The sequence below is a fragment of the Dipteris shenzhenensis genome, chromosome 20 (genome assembly GCF_047967505.1).
Source record: "Dipteris shenzhenensis isolate YYH24624 ecotype China chromosome 20, Dip_SZ_1.0, whole genome shotgun sequence".
Classification (NCBI taxonomy): Eukaryota; Viridiplantae; Streptophyta; class Polypodiopsida; order Gleicheniales; family Dipteridaceae; genus Dipteris; species Dipteris shenzhenensis.
In genome coordinates, this window is record NC_141615.1 from 5,935,733 (window position 1) to 5,956,688 (window position 20,956).

The 20,956-nt window shown below is 45.4% G+C and overlaps 1 protein-coding gene across 7 annotated transcripts; it reads right to left on the bottom strand.

Moving 5' to 3' along the window:
- Window positions 1-353: 353 nt before the first annotated feature.
- LOC147889176 (ycf20-like protein) lies at window positions 354-20,547 on the bottom strand. 7 transcript variants are annotated; one of them, XM_087391710.1, is made up of 5 exons: window positions 20,409-20,542; window positions 20,213-20,326; window positions 5,376-5,460; window positions 5,003-5,070; window positions 354-1,068 (listed from the first exon to the last, which is right to left on the bottom strand). In XM_087391710.1, exons 2-5 carry the CDS (start codon window positions 20,221-20,223, stop codon window positions 621-623), a joined length of 612 nt encoding a protein of 203 aa, XP_087247836.1. In that variant the 5' UTR covers window positions 20,224-20,326; window positions 20,409-20,542; the 3' UTR covers window positions 354-620. The 7 variants fall into 7 exon arrangements, with proteins under 7 accessions (XP_087247836.1, XP_087247841.1, XP_087247835.1 ...); XM_087391715.1 differs by having other exon boundaries at window positions 354-999; window positions 20,213-20,547; XM_087391709.1 differs by having other exon boundaries at window positions 20,213-20,539.
- Window positions 20,548-20,956: the final 409 nt, after the last annotated feature.

The following is a 20,956-nucleotide window of genomic DNA, read 5'->3' on the forward strand; positions in this document are numbered from 1 at the left end:
CAATGATGCTTTGTTAGCAGAATTTCGCCATAATCATGTTGATTGAGAATGACATATTTCTAGTCACTAATTTAGACTATCTTCAAACATAGGATTTAATCTTTCCCTTTTAATACACGTGCTCCATCATTTTCAGGTCCGGTATCTAAGTCTGTGCAGTCCCCACTCCATGTATGGTTGCCTGATGCCTCCCATTTCAAGACCTAGCATGATATCATAATTTTTTATCCTTTACACATCCCGTTTCTTTTAGATTTTTTAAGCATGTTAGCAAAGGAAACTGGAGAAGTACTACTACAGATTGATGAAAAGCAGAACTTAGTCCCAAATTTTGCACATGAACCAAACACAGCATTCTTTGCTTCAGGAATTCTCACAACGCTCAAAACCATATGCATCTGCATGAACTTGTAAAACTTGTCAATACAAGCCCCTACCCTGGAATATTAAATCTAATATAGCAATGTTGTCTCATTGTCGTTATGGAAAAATAGGAATTGTCCTTACATGAAGCTGTGTATGAATGTGCACAGGGGCCTTATGTATAGCGTGAATAAAAGTGCACAGAGGCATGCACTCAACATGTATTTCTCAGCACCAAGTCAGTCAAGCTTGCTTTGCTAACTGCCTACCTTAAACGCATCCACAAAAAGGCCCAATGTGAATCCTGCCTTCCAATAATTTAACATTGTTATAGAACCTTTAAAACGTTCTGCAAAAGAGGGTCTCTGATACATCAAGGAGCCTATCAATTCAATTATGGCCACAACAATGCCTGCAACTAACACATCCCAATCACCTGTCTGGCCTAATATTGTTGCCAATGCATTGGCTGAATAATACCCCAGAAGCACAAGAAAGATCTTCATTGGTAATTTTTTCCTGCCTTCATTGAGTTTAACAAGAAATTGTCTCTGCCCGGCTCTCAGAACTCTACTAAGACGGGTTCCACCGAAGCGACCAAATCTGGTATCACTTCTAACAGCATCGTCACGAAAACTGCCACCGGAAGCGAAGCTTGCCTTTATTTTCAAGGAACAGGTGATGCAGTTGTTTGAGTTGATATGACTACAACATTACATCAAACCAAAATGATTATATTAAAAAAAACTTCAATTGTTACACTCCTGAGATCTTCTACACTGAATTCATGAATCATCAGGGAAGTAATATATTTGTACAGGTTTGAATCACATCCCAACGAGAATATAAAATGGAATCTGCACAGACAAATCTAAAGTGCATTACAGAAACAGTTGTACATGGAACATCTCTTCCTAGCCTTCAGGATAACAATCACAAAATATGTTATGATTTCCATTGATAAAATTTTCAGATCCTAATAAGAGGAAATTTAGCATTAATAACAGAACAACTCCCTGTTCATATCAAAATGTGTTCTTTTCAGAAGGATGAGAGCACCATCATTCATGTGGTCATAATCTAGGTCACAATATCTTACAAGTAGTAATAATGGTGACTTTGGTGTTATCCAAGAGGAAACTTGGAATATGACGGTCAACTCCCGACTTATGAGGCCCCATATAAGGAGGACATGGGGGAGGATGACATACCCTGACAGAAAGCAAGGAGAGGGTATAATGAGAGTTGCCATGTAGGCAGCAGACTGGCTGCCACATGGGCAGCACCTAGGTCCATTGCCAGGGCTTGAATGCTGCAACTGGTACTACAGCAACAGAATGTACAGCAGGTATAGGTTGGAGCTGGGAACAGTGTGAAACAGAAGGTACGAAGGGAGCCCTAGCAGTCTACAGCAGGTTTCGCAGGAATTGCAGCGGGCCAGGCCCAGCAGAAGATCCTGCAATGACCCAGCACTAAGCCTATTTAGAGGTGCAACCAACAGCAGTAGACTGGTCAGCAAAGGCCAGTCTGTAGTTGGCCTGTTTCCACGGTGATGTACCTGGTCAGATCCGCTAATCTAAGCCTAAAGAGCGTACTCAGCCTGCAGATCACTTCAAGGAGAGCAGTGGGAATACCATCTTCACAGGAGTGTTCTTGCAGGATAGAGATCTTCAGTACACCTAGGTGCAGACCCACACCTATAGGAGAGCATAGGGTGGTGCAACTTTGTCTACAGTACATATCAGAGCAGAAATTTGCAGGAGTGATCAGCCTTGAGCAGCTACTGAAGCCTGCACAGGCGTGTGGCAGAAGTGGAGTTTCTGTCAGAGGGTGTAGCAAACAGAGCCTAGTTTGGTGCCTTACCTCAGGGCTACTCCGTACTGCTGCTGACCTCTTGTACCTGCTGTTGTGGGCTGTAGGGCTGCAATGCTGCTTTGTAAGCAGCCATGCCATGGGCTGTAGATGCCCATGACATCCCCTTCTACTGTAACCAGATCAGAGGTCAAAGCTGAATACCCCGTCCATGAGGTCACGACTTCCGGATCATTGATAGACCAGCTACTAAATTCTGGTGGGTCAGTTTGGGCACCATCTGAAGCACTCGGGCCTTCGCGTCTAAATCTGTACTGAAGTGGCGCAGTCCTACCACTTGATACTGAGTAAGCCATGGTCTGCTTTTGCTTCTCTGCCATCCCACTGATGCACAGCTCCACATTCTGCACTATCATTCTGTTATGTGTTAGAAAAAATCATTGACCACTTTTGAGCCCCATATGAGGACATCATGGCAGTGAATCTGTAGGCAGGGAAGGGTAGGCTGAGCCACATCAGAACAGTTCTCAACAGATTAGGGTTGCCGTATGCAACCTCCATCACTAGAAGGTCTGGTTGCCTTGTAGGCGGCTGTAAGGACTGCCAAAAAGGGAAGATTTTGGACTGTTCCAGGAGTGCCCTTTCCTGAAGGCACGCAGGAGCAGATAGTATGGAGCTCCCCTTTGCATCTATACCACATTTCTGTTCACTCTTCTGTATTTTGCCCAACACTTTGCTGGATGCTTGTGGCTTCTGGCGGAGGCCCTTGCCATAATCATTGGCACAACTGCAGACTCGGTCCTCCCACATTTAACTTGCAGATACAACATTTCAAGCATGGACCACTATCCTCAATGACATGCATGAGATCGACAACACAGCAAGAATCCTTGACCTCAAGACAAAGCTGCATCTGGATGAGGGACTCATTACAGGATCACATCACCAAGATTAGGCAAGGCAATGAGGAAGCTCACAAGCAAGGGTAAAGGATCCCTGTCACTCGGTCTTGAGATTCCCCCATGTATCATACGGTCGTTCAGTCATATGCTGATTAAGGTTGTCTTCAACCACACTATTTGCCTGACCATTAAATTCAGTTTGAGTGGTCAATACTAGCCTGATTTTATTTCTGTTTTCATCGTGATTTCTTAGGTTTCTAGCAAATAGCTCTATTCAAAGAGCTGATCCTCTAGGACTAACTGGTCTGGTTGGCCTTCTCACATAACCTATAAGGCCTAGTTACTTTGCCATCTTGTCTTGTATCCTTTTAACTCTTTCAGGTTCATAGGTCAACACCTAAGGCTATTGTAAACATTCTCCTTAATAGTTGTTGGGACGGTATACATTCTATGCATAATATTGGTCCGGTGTTTGGGTACTCGAGAGGGGTGTGATCTTTTACAGAGATACGCCTCAACTTGTAGGACACTAATGTCCGTAACCCCTTCAATGGGGGTCCACCCTCAAATGCTAGAGCCTAGCCAACTAGTTGCCTAGCCGAATAGTAAGAAAAACATATGCATCCTTCCTAATTTAAAGAATTTGAAATTACAGAAAATAAAGATATGCAATAAATAAATTACCAAGCAAGTGGATATCTTTTGTGAAGGGAAGTGACAGCTATACAGATTTCTAAAAGGAAAGAATTTCCTTTTTAAAAAGTTGTTCTTTTCGCTTCTTGTGGTGCATATTTCCTTTTCAATTACCTTGCTTTCCAAATTCTAATCTGAAACTGGAGTTTAGTGAAGTGTTTATACAAATACCTAGATGAATCCAGGAACATTCCCAAACTCATCCTCTAAAAACACAACATAGTGCAGTTTCAATCTCACGATAGTCACTCATAAGATTGAAAACCATAAACTCCATCACACATAGCAAGGACTAGCTACTATGACATCCCCACTGATGTCACCAGCGCCCAACAATGGGTGTAGACCATAGTATAAAAATATGCTCTCACACATACAAATCCACACACCCACACATACTTGAGCATTCATTTATACAAAGTCTTCGTACTGAGTTTCTCTCGGCACTCCGGAGGTGAAGGGCAAACTCAGCCATGACGAAGGCTAGCACTAAAGGAGAAGGCTCATCAAAAAGTAGTCCAAATCTCTTCATTCAAGCTACAAGTGCTTGTGAAGTCTAAACGATTTCATTTGTCTCTCCCAATCTAGCTGATGTGCCCAGGCAACGCACCATTTAAGATAGGAAGAATTATTGCAATACCAGCAGGCTGCAACTTGGACGAAAACTTCACAAGGTGAAATTTGCATGTCCACTCATACGGCGCAAGCATATACCTAGATGAATCCAGGAACATTCCCAAACTCTGTGTTGTGTGTTCTCCGTGTCTTTCTTATCCATGCTTTGGTAAAAGCCTTTCTATGTAAGAAGCAAGTTGTATTTATATTCTTGAGGGAGTTGGTTGTAGGCTACTCTATGGGTTATCCATAGGTGCCACTCGTACCTTGGTATGTGCCTTGTAGGCCTAGTTATAGGCAGTTAGGACACTTGGTACAGTTAGTCTCACTTTCATTCTAGAAATCTCTATTACAATGGTGTAACCACATACACAAACTCAACCACAACAGGTTCATACAGGTGCCACGAATACTCCCTCAGCTGACAAGGAGGCTTGATCATCACAATAATAGCAAGTTCAAATGTAATGAACGCAAACACATATAATAAAAAAAGCAACAATACTGTAAGAATACAAATCTTAATTTCGAATACCTTAGGTTGCCCGTAGACTTGCTGTTAGAAGCTTGAAATTTCCATGAAACTTTGTACTCAAAGCATAAAGAAATAAACTTACATGACTGATTTTGTTTCTGCCCTTTGGATCGGACCATGATCAAATTCAATGCATTTAAGAAAATGGAACTGACAGCAGAAAGGCGTACGTCAAAACCCTTCCCCCAAAAAATAAGTGTTTTGTAAAAGATCAATGTCACGAAAAAACACCATAACTTGCTATTGCCAAAGCACCTAAATAGATTTGATGTATGCATAGATATCACGTGTACCTTTACAATTACAAGTATACAAATGTGAGCCTATGTAAGTATAAACAACCCATTCTATAGAAGAAGAGACGGCATGCTTCCTCTGCATAATCAATGAAACTTAGGAGTTTGCCCTTTGCTTCACAGCAATTAAAAAAATGTAAACTGCATTAAAAATGCTACCTTCACATTGTGATTGCATTTCCATGTTGATCTTGTCGATACCGCACAGTCCACATTTGAGAATATTTTCATGTCTATCAAGTTGCTATCACAAAGATCAAATTCCACAAATGTATAAGCACACACTGATTAAACATGACCAAAACATAATATTTTAACTGACAAATGCCACCTCCATGGCCTGGAACGAATGAACTTTTACTAACTCTCAATGTCACTCAATTTTGACCAAAATTAAAATTCTAACGAAGTATAAGCATGCGTGGATCAACACATTACCAAAACATTCATGTTGAGAAGCCAAATCCCTCACACGACCTGGAGTGAATGGATTTTCACTGATTTTAAACCGTCACTCAAATATGATGGAATCATTCTTTTCATTCTTCACATTTTCTCTACATATTAATAATCCTTCAAAATTATAACATTATTTGAAGCACAGTGTTTAGTCCATAATTTGGTATATCATTAAAAGCCTGCCCCAAGAATATATCACTAGCCAGATCCATAGTTACCAGGGAACAGAAACGATTGAGGAACGTCAGAAGCCAAAAGGGGAATGTGGAAGGGGGGACGGGAACACTACGTCATATGACACATCATCAAATACCAAAATATGAAAACAGAATCAATTTTTAGAGCTCTAAGCTTTCTATTTCAGCCTTTAAACTTTTAAAGACACACGAAAATCCATAGAAAACTGAAAATCCGAAACGCGAAGACTTTTCATGAGAAAACTTATTCCTATAGTAGGATAAATCTATGAATCCCATATCAATCACTGATATGTACATTGATGAAGATGTTTGCAATGTGCATAATGCCATAGAGGTGCATACTACTATAGATCAAAGAGCATATAAATATGCAAAATACAAGAAAAAGAGGCCATGCTTGCAGCCTCAAGCCTTAAGCCCTCAATACAAAATAGGAAAAACTCAATTGAGAGTCAAGTATATACCTAGATGAATCTAGGAACATTCCAAACTCATCCTCTTAAAATACAACATAGTGCAGTTTCAATCTCACGAGAGTCACTCATCAGATTGAAAACCATAAACTCCATCACGCATAGCAAGGACTAGCTACTATGACATCCCCACTGACGTCATTAGTGCCCAACAGTGGGTGTAGACCATAGTATAAAAGTATGCTCTCACACATACAAATCCACACACCCACACATACTTGAGCATCCATTTATACAAAGTCTTCGTATTGATTTTCTGCATTCAAGCTACAACTGCTTGTGAAGTCTAAACGATTTCATTTTAGTCTCTCCCAAACGAGCATCTAAATCTAAATCTAGCTGATAGGGCAACCCATTTAAGATAGAAAGAATTATTGCAATACCGGCAGGCCGCAACTTGGATGAAAACTTCACAAGGTGAAATTTGCATGTCCGCTAATACAGCAGAAGCATATACCTAGATAAATCAGAACATTCCCAAACTCATCCTCTAAAAACACAACATAGTGCAGTTTCAATCTCACGAGAGTCACTCATCAATTGAGAGTCAAGTACATGATATATAGGAAAAGAGAGAGACAAGTGGTCAGCCCTGAAGGTCTGAAGGTCATCATCCTCATGCCCAAAAGCACCCTCTGTTGCATCATTGCCATCATCCTTGTCAGGTCAAAATCAAACATATGGTTTATGAGTGCAATTTGCCCAAAGCTTGTTAAGCAAACACAACTTTGCATTAACAAATACAAGGTCGTTTCCCTTCTAAACCCCAAGTATGTTCTTGTTTTTAGATGCAATGTTTCCAAAATTGCTCCACAAATGCTCAATAGAGTATGTGAATGGCCAAACTTTGCAATAACGGAGCATCTACCCCATAGTCATCCTACCAATGAATGGAGGAAATCACAAACCCGTCATTCTATGCATCCTCCAAACCACACAACCCTTTTCTTTGCCTGTAATATGATAGCTCGTCCCCTACTTTCCTTCTATCATCTACATTTGAGATGAGTCATCTCAATATTATTTCCCATCCCTGCACCACCTCTAGATCCGTTTCCTGCCCTTCCCCTTAAAATCTTGGATAAAAAACGAAGTTTGCAGCCTTTAAAGGTGAATGATATTCACTCTAGTGAGAGGTTATTAGTGCCTCAACTTTTTCTTCCTCCGACCGTACAAAGCATCCAAACTTGAATTGTCTCAACCATCCTGTCCAACCTTCATAATAAGAATAGGCTTTTTGACCTAAGACAATAGGGCAACCTCATCCCAAAAGATGTCATTCAAAACAAAGGACTTATATCTCCAAGCCCCTGCAGAGTTACATGCACGCCATGCATCCCACAATAGAGTGGCTCCTCGTGTCACTCAATCCATCTCCCATCACTAAGACACACATCTCAACCATATGTTTTTGATGGGACTCAAAGCCTGCTCTATGGCAGATTTCTGTCTCCAAAATTATGGTGCGTAGAGCTTAACATGAGGGAGGAGTGAATGTTGGTCCAAAGGCTACAATCTCCTTCACCATATCAATGAAGTAAGGATTGTGGGCTTTTACCATGGGTACATCTACTCCATAAGGGGAACAGCCCACTGTTACATCTACATGTGCCCGCCTCCCAAAATGCCATGAGGCTCTCAGGCAAGTTAAAATCAGATATTGTCCAGCCTCTTTGCAAGTGCCTTCAAAACGTGTGAGGTCCACTGCTATACTGAAGGGCAAGAGGAGATGGCTTGCCCCCTCACTTCCAACAAATGAGCCCGCACTTGGACTGTGCCTCCACCTTTTTTTGCATTTCCAAAAGCAACAATCCCACTTGCATGCTCCTCCTTTCGCTTTGTCATACTTGGCAATGGGAATCAACCTCCAACCACCAAAGAGACTTATCGTCTATCGTAATGCAAGGTGGAGGAGGCATTGAAAGAGAGGATGAAACTTGTAAGAGAGGAGGAACGAAGGGTAGGGACTCCTCCAAAAAAATGCAGCAAAAACACTGCAAAGTTTAGCAGCAAAAGGGGGGACTGAGCAGTGAGAACTTAGAAGAGGAGGGGATTGGGCCCTGGGGCTGAGATTAGGGGATGAGAAGAGGAGAAGGCTGAGAGAAGGGCGCTGAGAGAAGCAAGGGCGGGCTGAGAGGAGGAGGGGACTCAAAATAAAGGTTGAGAGAAGGGGGCTGAGAGGATTACGGCACCTTAGTGGGCTGCCAGAGGCTGCGAAGATTGCAAGGCAGAGAGGAGGGCTAGAGCAGCAGGAGCGACAAGAAGCAATGCCACACGGGCACTATTTCAACCCTTGTACCAGAGCCCGCAGGGGCCGCACAGGTACAGAAACTGGAACGCCGGGGAACATGTTTCGGGAACGTCGAGAAGGCGTTCCTTGGAGCCCATGCCGGGTAACCGTTCCGAGAGAGTTTCGGGCGTTCCATGTTACCTTCCAAGAACTTGAACAACATTCCAGAAATTTCAAAAGGGGCAATGGCGTTCCCTGGTAACTATGTCCTAGATCCCAAACTTTGCAGGAATCTTCTCTCCGTTCATGCGATCACTAGGAATGGAATGAAGGTATGTTTGATCATCAGGATGTAAGAATCCTTGATAAGAGCAAGAAGGTAACTGCACGGGGTGAGGGATCCCTACAAGATCAAGATGACCAACGTCACACCGGGAGTTCCTTGTAAGATGGGCAAGAAAGCATTGGTTTTAGTGTCCAAGAAGGCCGACATTTAGGCACATGGAAACCTCCACTTGATAAACTGGATGTTGAGGAAGCAAAGGTAGAGCCACCACATTTATAAGACCACCTGCAAAGATGATGGCAGAGACTATGGAGGAGTCTAGTGTCATTTCAGCCATGATAAAAAAGACTGAGCCAACTTGGTAGACTTTGGCCTGATAGATGATGAAGCAAAGGGAAACCCAAACTGGGAGGAGGCTGAAAAGGTTGAGATGGAATTCATACTCTGAAATCTTTCTTGGGATATATTGGCCACACCATGCAAAAGCAAGGCCATAGATATCAAATGCGTCTGCAAAGTGAAGTACAAGTCTAATAGCTCACTGGACAAGTACAAGGCTAGAGTGGTAGCCAAAGGATATGCTCAGGCGGAAGGATTAAACTATCGAGAAACTTTTAATCCTACAGCAAGAACGACTGCTGCATTTTGGCCATTGCTACACATCATAGAAAGCCTGACTTCACATAGACATGAAGTCAGCTTTCTAATGGAGCCCTTGAGGAAGAAGTCTATATGCAACAGCCTTTAGGGTTTCAGCTCCCAAGAAACAGGATGTGCAAACTCGAAAAGGCACTCTATTGGCCCCAACGGTGTGGTTCACACACATTGATGAGTACTTCTTACAGATCAGATTGTTTAGGAGTCCTTCATATGACGAGCTGTCTCTTTAGGGAAGGAGGTATACAGTTGTGCTATTTTGTATGTCGATGATCTAATCCTGACACAGATCATGAGGAAAAGCTGTTTGAGATGACGAACCTTGGATTGTTGCACCACTTCCTTACGACTGTGGGGGCATCATGATGAAGATGGCATCTTTTATCTCACAGAAGAGATATCCCAAGGAAATTCTAGAAGCTTATCGGATGGAAGAATGCATACTAGTAGCAACTCCAATGGAGGCTGTCCAAGGAAGACTCATTTCCACTGGTGGACATCACAAAGTATCAAAGCATACTAATAGCAACTCCAATGGAGGTGCATGTATCAAAGCCTCATCCGTCTCCGCTCATTTCCACTGGTGGACATCACAAAGTATCAAAGCATACTAATAGCAACTCCAATGGAGGTGCATGTATCAAAGCCTCATCCGTCTCCAATACAAGGCCCCACCTCAACTTTCCAGTCAGGTTGCTGAGTCACCCACGGAGAATCACTGGCTTGTTGCCAGCAGCCATACGGATTCTTAAGTACATCAAAGGTTCTCAAGAATACGGCAAGAGCCAATACTAGCTCTGGTAAGCTATGGCATGAGAGAATCACGGAATAAAGGAATAAAATGAGTTGTTTGACTTCAAGGAATCCAGTAAGCTATTGCTTAGGTTGCCGTTTGACTTCAAGGAATAAAATGAGCTTGCTTGCAAAACATATCTACAAATGTTTAAATCATTTCACTCTGACTCCTTCACACACTCTTTCTCCCTCTATTCTTGCTTGCTGCATCTCTCCCTCACCATGTGAATCCTCAACATGGTATCAGAGCTAAGATTTCATTCTCTTCTCCTGATCGCCATCAGTTCAGGGAGTTTTCTGGAAATGATTTTCACTACTCAGGTTGCCACTTGCTATCTTGGAGTAAATCGCCATGTTTCTAGACAGACCTGCACCGACTTGCTGTAAAAAACCGCCGCTCAGCTGCTTCTGGATCTACGTAGATCTGACATTATTGGCTGCTGTGCTACCTTTCCTGCTAAAAGCACCAATGTTTCTGAAGCTGCTGAGGTCGCCGTTTTCCTGAAGCTCCTGTTCCATTTCTGGCCACTGCTAGTTCGGGAGGCCGGCATTTCACACTACCCTGTCTCTGCGAGAAAAATTGTCGACTGCTGCCGCCACCATCTGGCCCAATTATCTTCAGCATATCTACCACCACTTTGGAATGACTTATTAATCTCTTCTGCTGTCATCTGGAACTATCGCTATTTTTTGGGGGTTTGTCGTCACTGCCCAACTGCAATAGCAACAATATCTGCCGCCTGCTTTTTCAAGATTTGCCACCATATGGTCATGGCCATCCACTGTTTACAGAGTTCTGTGCTGATGGAACTGCCAGATTTTTTCTCTCCTGTGCCATTTGTAATGGAATTCCATTGCATGTGTGACTATGTATGACTTCGCTCTTCCAAGTCATCTCGGTAGTGCTTCTGGATCCATTTATTTTCTTGCAGTAAGCAATTGGTGGTGCTGGTTCTAGTTGGATATTTATAACTCACCACAAGCCCTTCCTGTTGCAAGCCCTTCCTGTTGAGTTCATATAGACTCCTTGGGGCTTATGGCTAAACACACAAAGAGGTTTTTCCTTTGTTCTCTGTAGAGGGGAATTTCATATTTTCTGCCCCTACTTTGATTTTGCATTTTATTAGGCCATTTTAGTCATTCAAACGATCTGTGATCGTTTAAGCAGATGGTGCATACATCTGTAGGGTTGAAGCCATTTCAATGAGAGAATGTTGTTACTGAGCCCTAGAGGACTCAATGAAATTTGACTGGATTGTCCTTTTGTTGTCCTATTAATCTGCATGGGACCTGGACTACTCTTTAGTTGAGAAGTTCTCAGGCCAAGGGTTCCCCACACGACAAACCAAGGTTCAGTTACTTCTCCTGTGCGAAGGGATGCGGTGAACAGTATCTGAGGATGATGAAGATCCAGGGAGCACTGATCCAATGAAAGGGTCATTGCGCTTATTGGGCTCAGCTTGTCAGACTCCTTAATCTCATCATATTGACTTCAAGTCTCCGGCAAAGGAACTCTGGGACAGCCTGGAAAGCTTGTTTGGTAATCGCATCACCAAACGTTTTTTTGAAGTTAAAATTTTAGGATTTAAAGAAGAATGACCTTGATGATTTGTGTCACATGCACCCCTACACTTGAGTCAAAGTGACACACTGGCTACATCGACAAGTGTGTAATAGTTCCCTAATTGGAAATTTTGTCGTATGCTGTGACCCCTTGTCCAGGGACAGTCAGGCACAAGCTGCGTAAGTCAGTCTCTCAGCCTTAGGTCAAGTCGGAAGATCAGTCCTTGTTCACTAGTACCCATTGGAGAATCGTAGGGTATTGTTTCCGTCTTAGGTTTAGGGTCCAGCCTAGGATAGGAGCTCTTCTGGGCCCCCTCAAGGCTGGAACAAGTGAAGAGAATGGCAAGCGCTGCTTTTATAGGCTACCCTGCACCCCTCCCTAGGCTGTCATTTATGGGACCTAGGGCTGCCTTTATGGGGCCAAGGGACCAGCCAACCAGCCCCAAAAGCCCTATAAATAGGGGGCCTCCAGACCCTCTTTCCTCATTCAGTTCTCCCAGCACATCAGCCTCCTACAGCTCCTCCTTAGCCCCCTTTGAACAGCCTGACACTCACCCCCAATGGCTCTCTGACCAGCCTCAGCCTTTGGCATCAGTTCAGTCCTCTGGGAAGGTGTTCACGCAGTGCATCAAACTGGGAGTCGGGACAGCGAACGGAGTAAGGTTTGGGGTCTGTTTCAGCAGCTCTTTTCAGTTATCTCTTACAGTTTTACACAGCTCATTCTCAGCTCTTTATTTTAGTCATCTCTCAACTCTCTTATAGGATCTATCACTCCTAGCTTTCACTCTCTCACTCACGCAGTAACCCTGCATTCCGGTGGACAGCACAAGCCTCTCCCTTGCCTTGCAAAAGTGTCCTACATTGTCAGTGTGGACAGCATCAAGGTCTCGATATTGGTCGACGTTGCCTCTTAGGTCTTTGGGTCTGCTCTACATGTGCACAGTGAGCTCTTCAGAAGTGCGTTCCACGTTCTCTCGAAGAGCGTTCTTTGTATTTCTCAATTCTCTAAGTATAAAGCAAATTTTCCCCTGATTGGGGGAGGGGGCCCTCAGTGGATACAGGGACCCAATCCGTTGTCGACCCTACTCTCTCTCTACCCTCATCTCCTTTCTCTCTCTATGGTGTATAACGCTAATTCCTCGCTAAAGGTTTAAATAAGGTCTTGCTGTGAATTACACGATCAAATTACTGTTGCATCACACAATCAAGCGCCATGGAAGGGTCAGGAAAAGGATTCACCTTTGAAGACTTTGAAGAGGAGAAAGACTACCAATAAGATCCGCTTCCGCCAAGTGCTCAAGAAGTGATGGTGAACCTTCTAGAGCAGAATCGGGTCCTCCTACAACAACTCGAAGAACATTCATCCCAGCTAGAAGAAAGCAGAAGACAGCTGGACCAGACAAAACGACGTCTGGAGGAAAAAGAAGCAGAAAAGCAACTGGAAGAAAGAGGAACCACAGATTTCAAAAAATTGCTCTTCTTGATGCGTGAGGAACGCAAAAATGAGGAGGCACTACGAGATGCGCAGAGCTCACTCAAGCAGAGAGGCAACAAAAGCAAGACCGAGAGGCGATGCTTCTCTAACACAAACGGATGTTAGCCGCTATGCAAGCAAGTTTGAGCGCAACAGCCATCACCGCCACAACTTCGTCATCGACAAGTCACAAAGGTAACACCACTCACTCGATCCACTCCAAATTTTGTTAAGTATGATGGTAAGTGTGACCATTCAGAAATTTTGCAATTTATTCATCAGTTTGTAGCTCATTTTCCATTAGCGCGGATTCAAGATGCGCAAGACAAAGTCCACCTCGTAGCCCCTCACCTTACGGGTGAAGCAGTGACCTGGTAGCAACATTGGGCTAGTAAGCATATTGACCCAATAACGTTTAAGACGAATTTCGTTTGGGCAACGTTTGTGACCAACCTCAAAGCCCGTTTTCTCCCACCCTAATATATGCTTAACCTGGAGGATGAGTTTTCTCGTCTCTCCCAAAATGATTTGCATGTGTTGACATACAGTACGTTGGCACAGCAGTTGGGCATGACGGAGAGCGCCAAGATGAAGCGATTCATTTGAGGATTAGACACCAACATCCGTTATACCATTCAGAACTTCAACCCGTCGGTGAGCGGGCGCTGACTCTCGCACAAATTCAAGAGATGATGCTGAACGGGGGAAAGCCCAAGCAGGTCCAAAAAGATTCCAAAGCCCCGTAGCAGTCAAACAATAGAGCAGGTAAGGATCAGCAGAAGGACAACCAGTTCCAACAGAAAGACAGCCAGACTTCTGGTCAAAAGAAGGAATCCAAGCCCAAGATGACTCTGGATGAGGCTAAAGTGGGTATTACGGGAGGCTATCTACAGCCCGACGAGCAAAAGCAGTACCACCAAGAACATCGTTGCTTTCATTGCCACCACATCGCTAGGCATGGCAAGAAGGATTGTCCGAAGTGGCTTGCTGAGAAGGCTGCAAAAGTGCCTACTTCATCCATCGCCACTGTATTGGCGCTTTCAGTCCCGTCTCCATCCTCAACTATGAATGTCATCTTCCTTGCTTTGAACGCCATTCCCGCGTTGGTCTTTCAAGATAAGGAGGAGGGCGATTTCTCAGATCAAAAGAAGGCGCTCATTCGAGCGTACGGCACAGCTAACGGGCATCAGTCTATTGTCCTGATCAATATGGGGAGTTCAGAAGATGCCATCTCCCCTCAGCTTGCTAAGATAGTGGGGTGTACCTTAGTGCCTCACGAGCTTACAATGGACGGGTTCACGCCTGGCTTGCGCACACAGATCACACATAAGGCCATTCATTTCACTTTTTCAGTTCAGAAGGCCATGTTTATGCAGGATTTTATTATGACTCCTTTGATGGGGTGCGACATGATCCTCGGGATTTAGTGGTTCCGTGAGCATGTACCAAAGCCTGATTGGCAGCAGGACACCTTGACTACTATGGAAGGTTTACCTGATACACAGCAATCGGAGCACGCATATTCACGTAAGTCGCACCACCGACAAGGGTGCCACGTGTGCACTTGTCTACGTCTCGTGCCAAATCATTGCAGTTCAAGCCGCTCCTCCGATGGGGCAAGCAATGGTGGATCTACTCCAAGAGTTCCAAGACATCATGCTCCGGGATGATCTGCCATCCTAGCTTCCTCCCATTCGACAGGAAGACCATCGCATTGATCTACTTCCGGACTCGACACCTCCAAGTAAGTTCTCATATCGGCTTTCCAAATCTATGAAGGAGGAGTTAGAGCAACAATTGTCTCAATTACTATGCGCAGGGTTTATTAGACCTTCTTCGCCTTTTGATGTACCCATTCTATTTGTGGCAAAGAAGGATAAGTCTGCACGGCTATGTGTCGACTACAGAGCACTCAACAAGCTTACAGTGAGCAACAAGTTTCCTATGCCCCGCATCGAGTACATCTTGGAATGACTCAATGGTGTAAAATTTTTCTCAAAGATTGACCTCAAGAGTGGCTACCATCAAGTCCGGATTTTTGAAGCTGACATCCCAAAGACAGCTTTCCGAACAAAGCGAGCTCATTACGAGTTCGTCGTCATGCCCTTTGGTCTGAAGAACACACACCAACATACAACAAGATGATGTCACACGTATTTGCAGAGTATATTGGGAAGTGCCTGTTCATCTTTCTCGATGATATCCTTATCTTTTCCGCTACAGCTAAGCAGCATATTAAGGATGTGCCCTACAATTATTACGTGATAACCAGCTATACCTCAACGCAAAGAAAAGTAAATTCGGCTTGCTGGAAATTCAGTATTTGGGCTACATCATTAGTGCTCAAGGGATTCAATTAGACCCAGAGAAGATTAAAGCTATCACAAGTTGGGCTGTGTCAAGAGTGGCAGCGGAAGATGTAAGCAAACTGAAGCTACAGAATCACACAGAGAACACTAGAGACAACAAAATGTGCCACAAACAGATCTGCTGTAACTCAGCCCATAAACCGGGGCAGCAACTGTAATACAAGGAGTCCTGGACAGGATGAGAAACAGGAGCTGTAGAAGGGGCTGAACTGGAGCAGAGGATAGGGGCACAAGGAGGCTAGAGCCTGAGAGCACGGAGACTGGAGGAGCCTGGAGCGAGGAGGCAGGAGCCTGAGAGCACGGAGGCTGGAGGAGCCTGGAGCGAGGAGGCAGGAGCCTGAGGCGAGGAGGCTGAAGGAGCCTGGAGCAAGGAGGCAAAAGCCTGAGGCGAGGAGGCTGAGGAGCTGCACCAGAAGATTGGAGGAGCCTGCAGCGAGGAGGCTGGAGAAGCCTGGAGCGAGGAGGCTGGAGGGGCTGCAGCAGAAGATGATAACAATGAGGAGGGGGGAAGACCCTTTTATAGGGAAGGCCAGGAGGGTCGGCCAGATGGCCTAGACCGACCAGCCTGGTCGGTTAGCCAACTGGGCCGACCAGTTGGTCGGCCAGAGCCTGGTCGGCCAGGGGCTGGTCGGCCAGCCTACCCCCTCTGGCCCCCCCCTGCTGCGTGGGAGCTGGTCGGCCAGCCTCGGCCCTGTCTCGTGGGTGCCCCCTCTGAGTGTAGGAATAGCCTCCGACCGATGGAAAGTAGTGTCAGATACAAGTGTGGAACCGGGAATGAAAGAACCTCACGAGGGGCGGGCACACCCACAAAGAAGCCCTCACTCAGAGCAGTGTGCACACAAGTACACTGTAGACAGGAGATGCATATAATGCTAACACCCCCTCTCAGCTCCTGTCAAAGAAGCAAGGAGCTGGGTGAGTCCGCAAGAAGCTGGTACTGTCGATGACGAGCCGGACTGTTGAAGGATGGTGAACTGGAGAGTCCCCCTCGAGAGTATGTTCCCGGTTGGGGCCATGTAAAGAAACAATCCAAGACTCGGAGTGTAGTGCAAATGAGGAAGGTTTGTCGGTGAAGAGAATCCGGTAGATGGGAACCTGTACGAGAGAGTAAATGGAGAAGAGGATGTCTGTCCCCCTCTGAAACTGCGACGATGTTATCCTTCCAGGTGTCATAGTTAGTACCATCAAACTTCTGAGTTTCGGAGAAGTGGGGAAGGATTGGGATCTGTATCTGGGTGTGGAGATCCGTACTTTTTAGACAAGACTCATGATTTCTTGAGTGGCTGAGGCCCCCCATGTGTTTCAATAAACAGAGAACAATCGAACCCAAAGATCAGGAGCCAATAAGTTTTGCCAGAAACCCCTGAATAAAGTCGTACGGGTGAAGACGGGAGCCGACCCGATGCGCGATGAAGGAAGGGGGGGAGAGGCTCTTGATGAAGCAGTAGGCCACTATTCATAGTCCGGGGTACGGAAGCAAATTTTCAAAATACAAATTCACAAAACCGATTTTCAAGATGCCGACTGGTGCCTGGCTTCGGGGCAGGAGGAACAAAGACTGCTAACCAGCAGAAGGAGAAGGCAAAGGGCTGATCACAAAGGCAGGAGGAACATAGGCTGCCGACCAGCAAGAGAGATGCATAGAAGAAATCACCCAGGTGTTGGTGGATGCTTCAGTAACCAAGAGGATGGGGGGAGCACCTAGTGCTCTGATACCATGTCAAGAGTGGCAGCGGAAGATGTAAGCAAACTGAAGCTACAGAATCACACAGAGAACACTAGAGACAACAAAATGTGCCACAAACAGATCTGCTGTAACTCAGCCCATAAACCGGGGCAGCAACTGTAATACAAGGAGTCCTGAACAGGATGAGAAACAGGAGCTGTAGAAGGGGCTGAACTGGAGCAGAGGATAGGGGCACAAGGAGGCTGGAGCCTGAGAGCACGGAGGCTGGAGGAGCCTGGAGCGAGGAGGCAGGAGCCTGAGAGCACGGAGGCTGGAGGAGCCTGGAGCGAGGAGGCAGGAGCCTGAGGCGAGGAGGCTGAAGGAGCCTGGAGCAAGGAGGCAAAAGCCTGAGGCGAGGAGGCTGAGGAGCTGCACCAGAAGATTGGAGGAGCCTGCAGCGAGGAGGCTGGAGAAGCCTGGAGCGAGGAGGCTGGAGGGGCTGCAGCAGAAGATGATAACAATGAGGAGGGGGGAAGACCCTTTTATAGGGAAGGCCAGGAGGGTCGGCCAGATGGCCTAGACCGACCAGCCTGGTCGGTTAGCCAACTGGGCCGACCAGCTGGTCGGCCAGAGCCTGGTCGGCCAGGGGCTGGTCGGCCAGCCTACCCCCTCTGGCCCCCCCCTGCTGCGTGGGAGCTGGTCGGCCAGCCTCGGCCCTGTCTCGTGGGTGCCCCCTCTGAGTGTAGGAATAGCCTCCGACCGATGGAAAGTAGTGTCAGATACAAGTGTGGAACCGGGAATGAAAGAACCTCACAAGGGGCGGGCACACCCACAAAGAAGCCCTCACTCAGAGCAATGTGCACACAAGTACACTGTAGACAGGAGATGCATATAATGCTAACAGGCTGTCCCCATGACGGCTAAGGAGACCCGATCCTTTGTGGGTTTGTGTCAAGCATATAGCTGAGAGCGAGACCGACCGAAGCTCTGACACAGTTTTACACAGCTCATTCTCAGCTCTTTTTTTCAGTCATCTCTTAGCTCTCTTATAGGATCTATCACTCCTAGCTTTCACTCTCTCACTCATCCAGTAACCCTGCATTCCGGTGGATAGCACAAGCCTCTCCCTTGTCTTGCAGAAGTGTCCTACATTGTCAGTGTGGACAGCATCAAGGTCTCGGTATTGGTCGGTGTTGCCTCTCAGGTCTTTGGGTCTGCTCTACGTGTGCACAGTGAGCTCTTCGAGAGCACGTTCCGTGCAGCTCTTCGAGAGCACGTTCCGTGCTCCCTCAACGAGTGTTCTTTGTATTTCTCAGTCCTCCAAGTATAAAGCAAATTCTCCCCTAATTGGGGGAGGGGGCCCTCAGTGGGTACAGGGACCCACTCGGTTGTCAACCCTACTATCTCTCTACCCTCATCTCCTTTCTCTCTCTATGGTGTACAACACTAATTCCTCGCTAAAGGTTTAAAGAAGGTCTTGCTGCGAATTACACGATCAAACTACCATTGCATGTTACAATTTGAGTGACCAGTTGTCCACATTTGGTTCATTAGTACAACACTTAACAAGTTCGAAGTGTGAGCCACATGACAAAGATAAGATGGCTGACTGATTACAAGTATGTATGGAATTGCTCAATTTGAGCAAACTTTAGAAGTTTTGAGACTTGCAGCCACTTGTTGTTGTCTCTTCTCATGGAGAAAGATGGAAGAAACAAAGACACAAAGGTCATTAGTTATACTGACCAAGCCTATGCCAGTGGGAGCCATAAATGAAAAGCCAATAAAAAGATCCAATGCCGATATTGTATTTTTCGGAGCTAAGTAGTGTGAACAAGGTGCCAATGGTGTGCTGGTGTTACACTAGTTGTGTTCTAGTTCTAGCTCTAGTGTGAGTGTGAAGGGGTTGTGGTTTGTTTTGTGTGAGTTTGAAGGCTGACTTGACCTTTGGAGATTTATTTGATTTGTGTAACATCATCTATGACGTCAATGAGAGGAAGTGAGATTCCTCTCACTAACATCAGCAATGATGTGTGTGAGAAGATAAGGCACTTGTCTTTGCCTATTAAATGAGGTTGATTGTAATTCATTGAGAATCACTTCTATCAACATCAATCAAGTTCAGTTGTTGCCTCACCCATCTCCATCACTCCTTCACACTTTCTCTCTCCCTTTATTCATGCCTGCTGCATGTCTCCCTCACCATGAAATCCTCAACACATTTGTGGTCTTCTAGAAAGTGGATCCGATGACAATATCTTTTCTACTGATGTGTTGGATCTAAAAATTCAAACCAAATAGAGAACTTCACCATGTACAAGCTTCTCTGACAATAAGTTGCTTCAGTAAATGTTGCACACCTGATAACCCATGCAAATAGTAAATTCAGCACCAACTAAATAGTGTTTCTATACCCTTAGGGCATAAATCGCCGTTCATATTCAGCTTCTAAGGTTTTTTTAAATGAAAATAATATATTTGGTAGGAAAGTTCCCTGTAAGCCTGCCATATGAGCCGAAGGCAATTTTACAGTCAAGAATGCTATGGGTGGAGTCCAGTTCTATGTAAAAATAAAGTTTAGAGGTAGTCCGATGACAGAATGCACATCGAATACAGAGGCATTCATTACCCATCGTTTCAAGAACAATGCCGAACTTCCAAACCTCATTAATACGTTTTTTTTCAACATGGAACTCGGAGGATCCATGTCCTATCGTACTTTGAATCTGCTCTTTCTCAACATGAGGCGACGATCTCATCATGACCTTCCCCAAGCGTGCACGCTTTACAAATCTTGAAAACGTAGAGAAGTCTATCTACTTACCTCGAGAACATGAGCTTGCAATGACTCCAGTATACAAAGGCTATCTAGAGGGCAGCGCTCTTTAATGAGGGAACGTCATTTTGGAATTACTGCAGCACCAAGAAAGAAAAACACCTGGAGACATTTCGCCGTCACGGGCATCAAGTGCTTTCGATAGACCTTCCAAAATAATGGACGTTTGCGTCCAGAGGCTGACTCAAGGCACGCAGGGAATGGGCTCCGCTCCAGGAGCGGATTCCCGCCAATGACCGCCGTAGGCCGGAGCACTTTCCGACTGGAACCCGCTACCGGAGCTGCATTCCCGGCCGTCAAAGGCGGGGAAGTGGTACACACGTGATGATTTATTATTGGACGTGCGACTGGCAGAGATTGCCACTGGTGCACCGGCTGTCCCAATCAAATCCAGAATCTACCCATTCATCTCTAAAAGCCCACCCATTACCATTATGGACGATGGTCCAAATCCACCCTTCGTTGACCGCCGCCTTTGACGATGGGCAGACAGCATGGGCAAACCGATTGGGGACTATGTTTTAAAGCTCACCTTACTACTAGATTGACTATTTTGGAAGCCAACTCTTTTCCTATAAACAAGGTGACAACGCTTTTCCATAAACAAGGTGAAATACTTTGATTTGGGGAGGGGGGGGGGAGTTAGTGACCAGGGAGGTGGGGACGAAGGTGGAAGGTGCGTCATGGCTTTTGTAGCAAGACGTAGGTGTCAGACCAATAGTAGTGACTAAT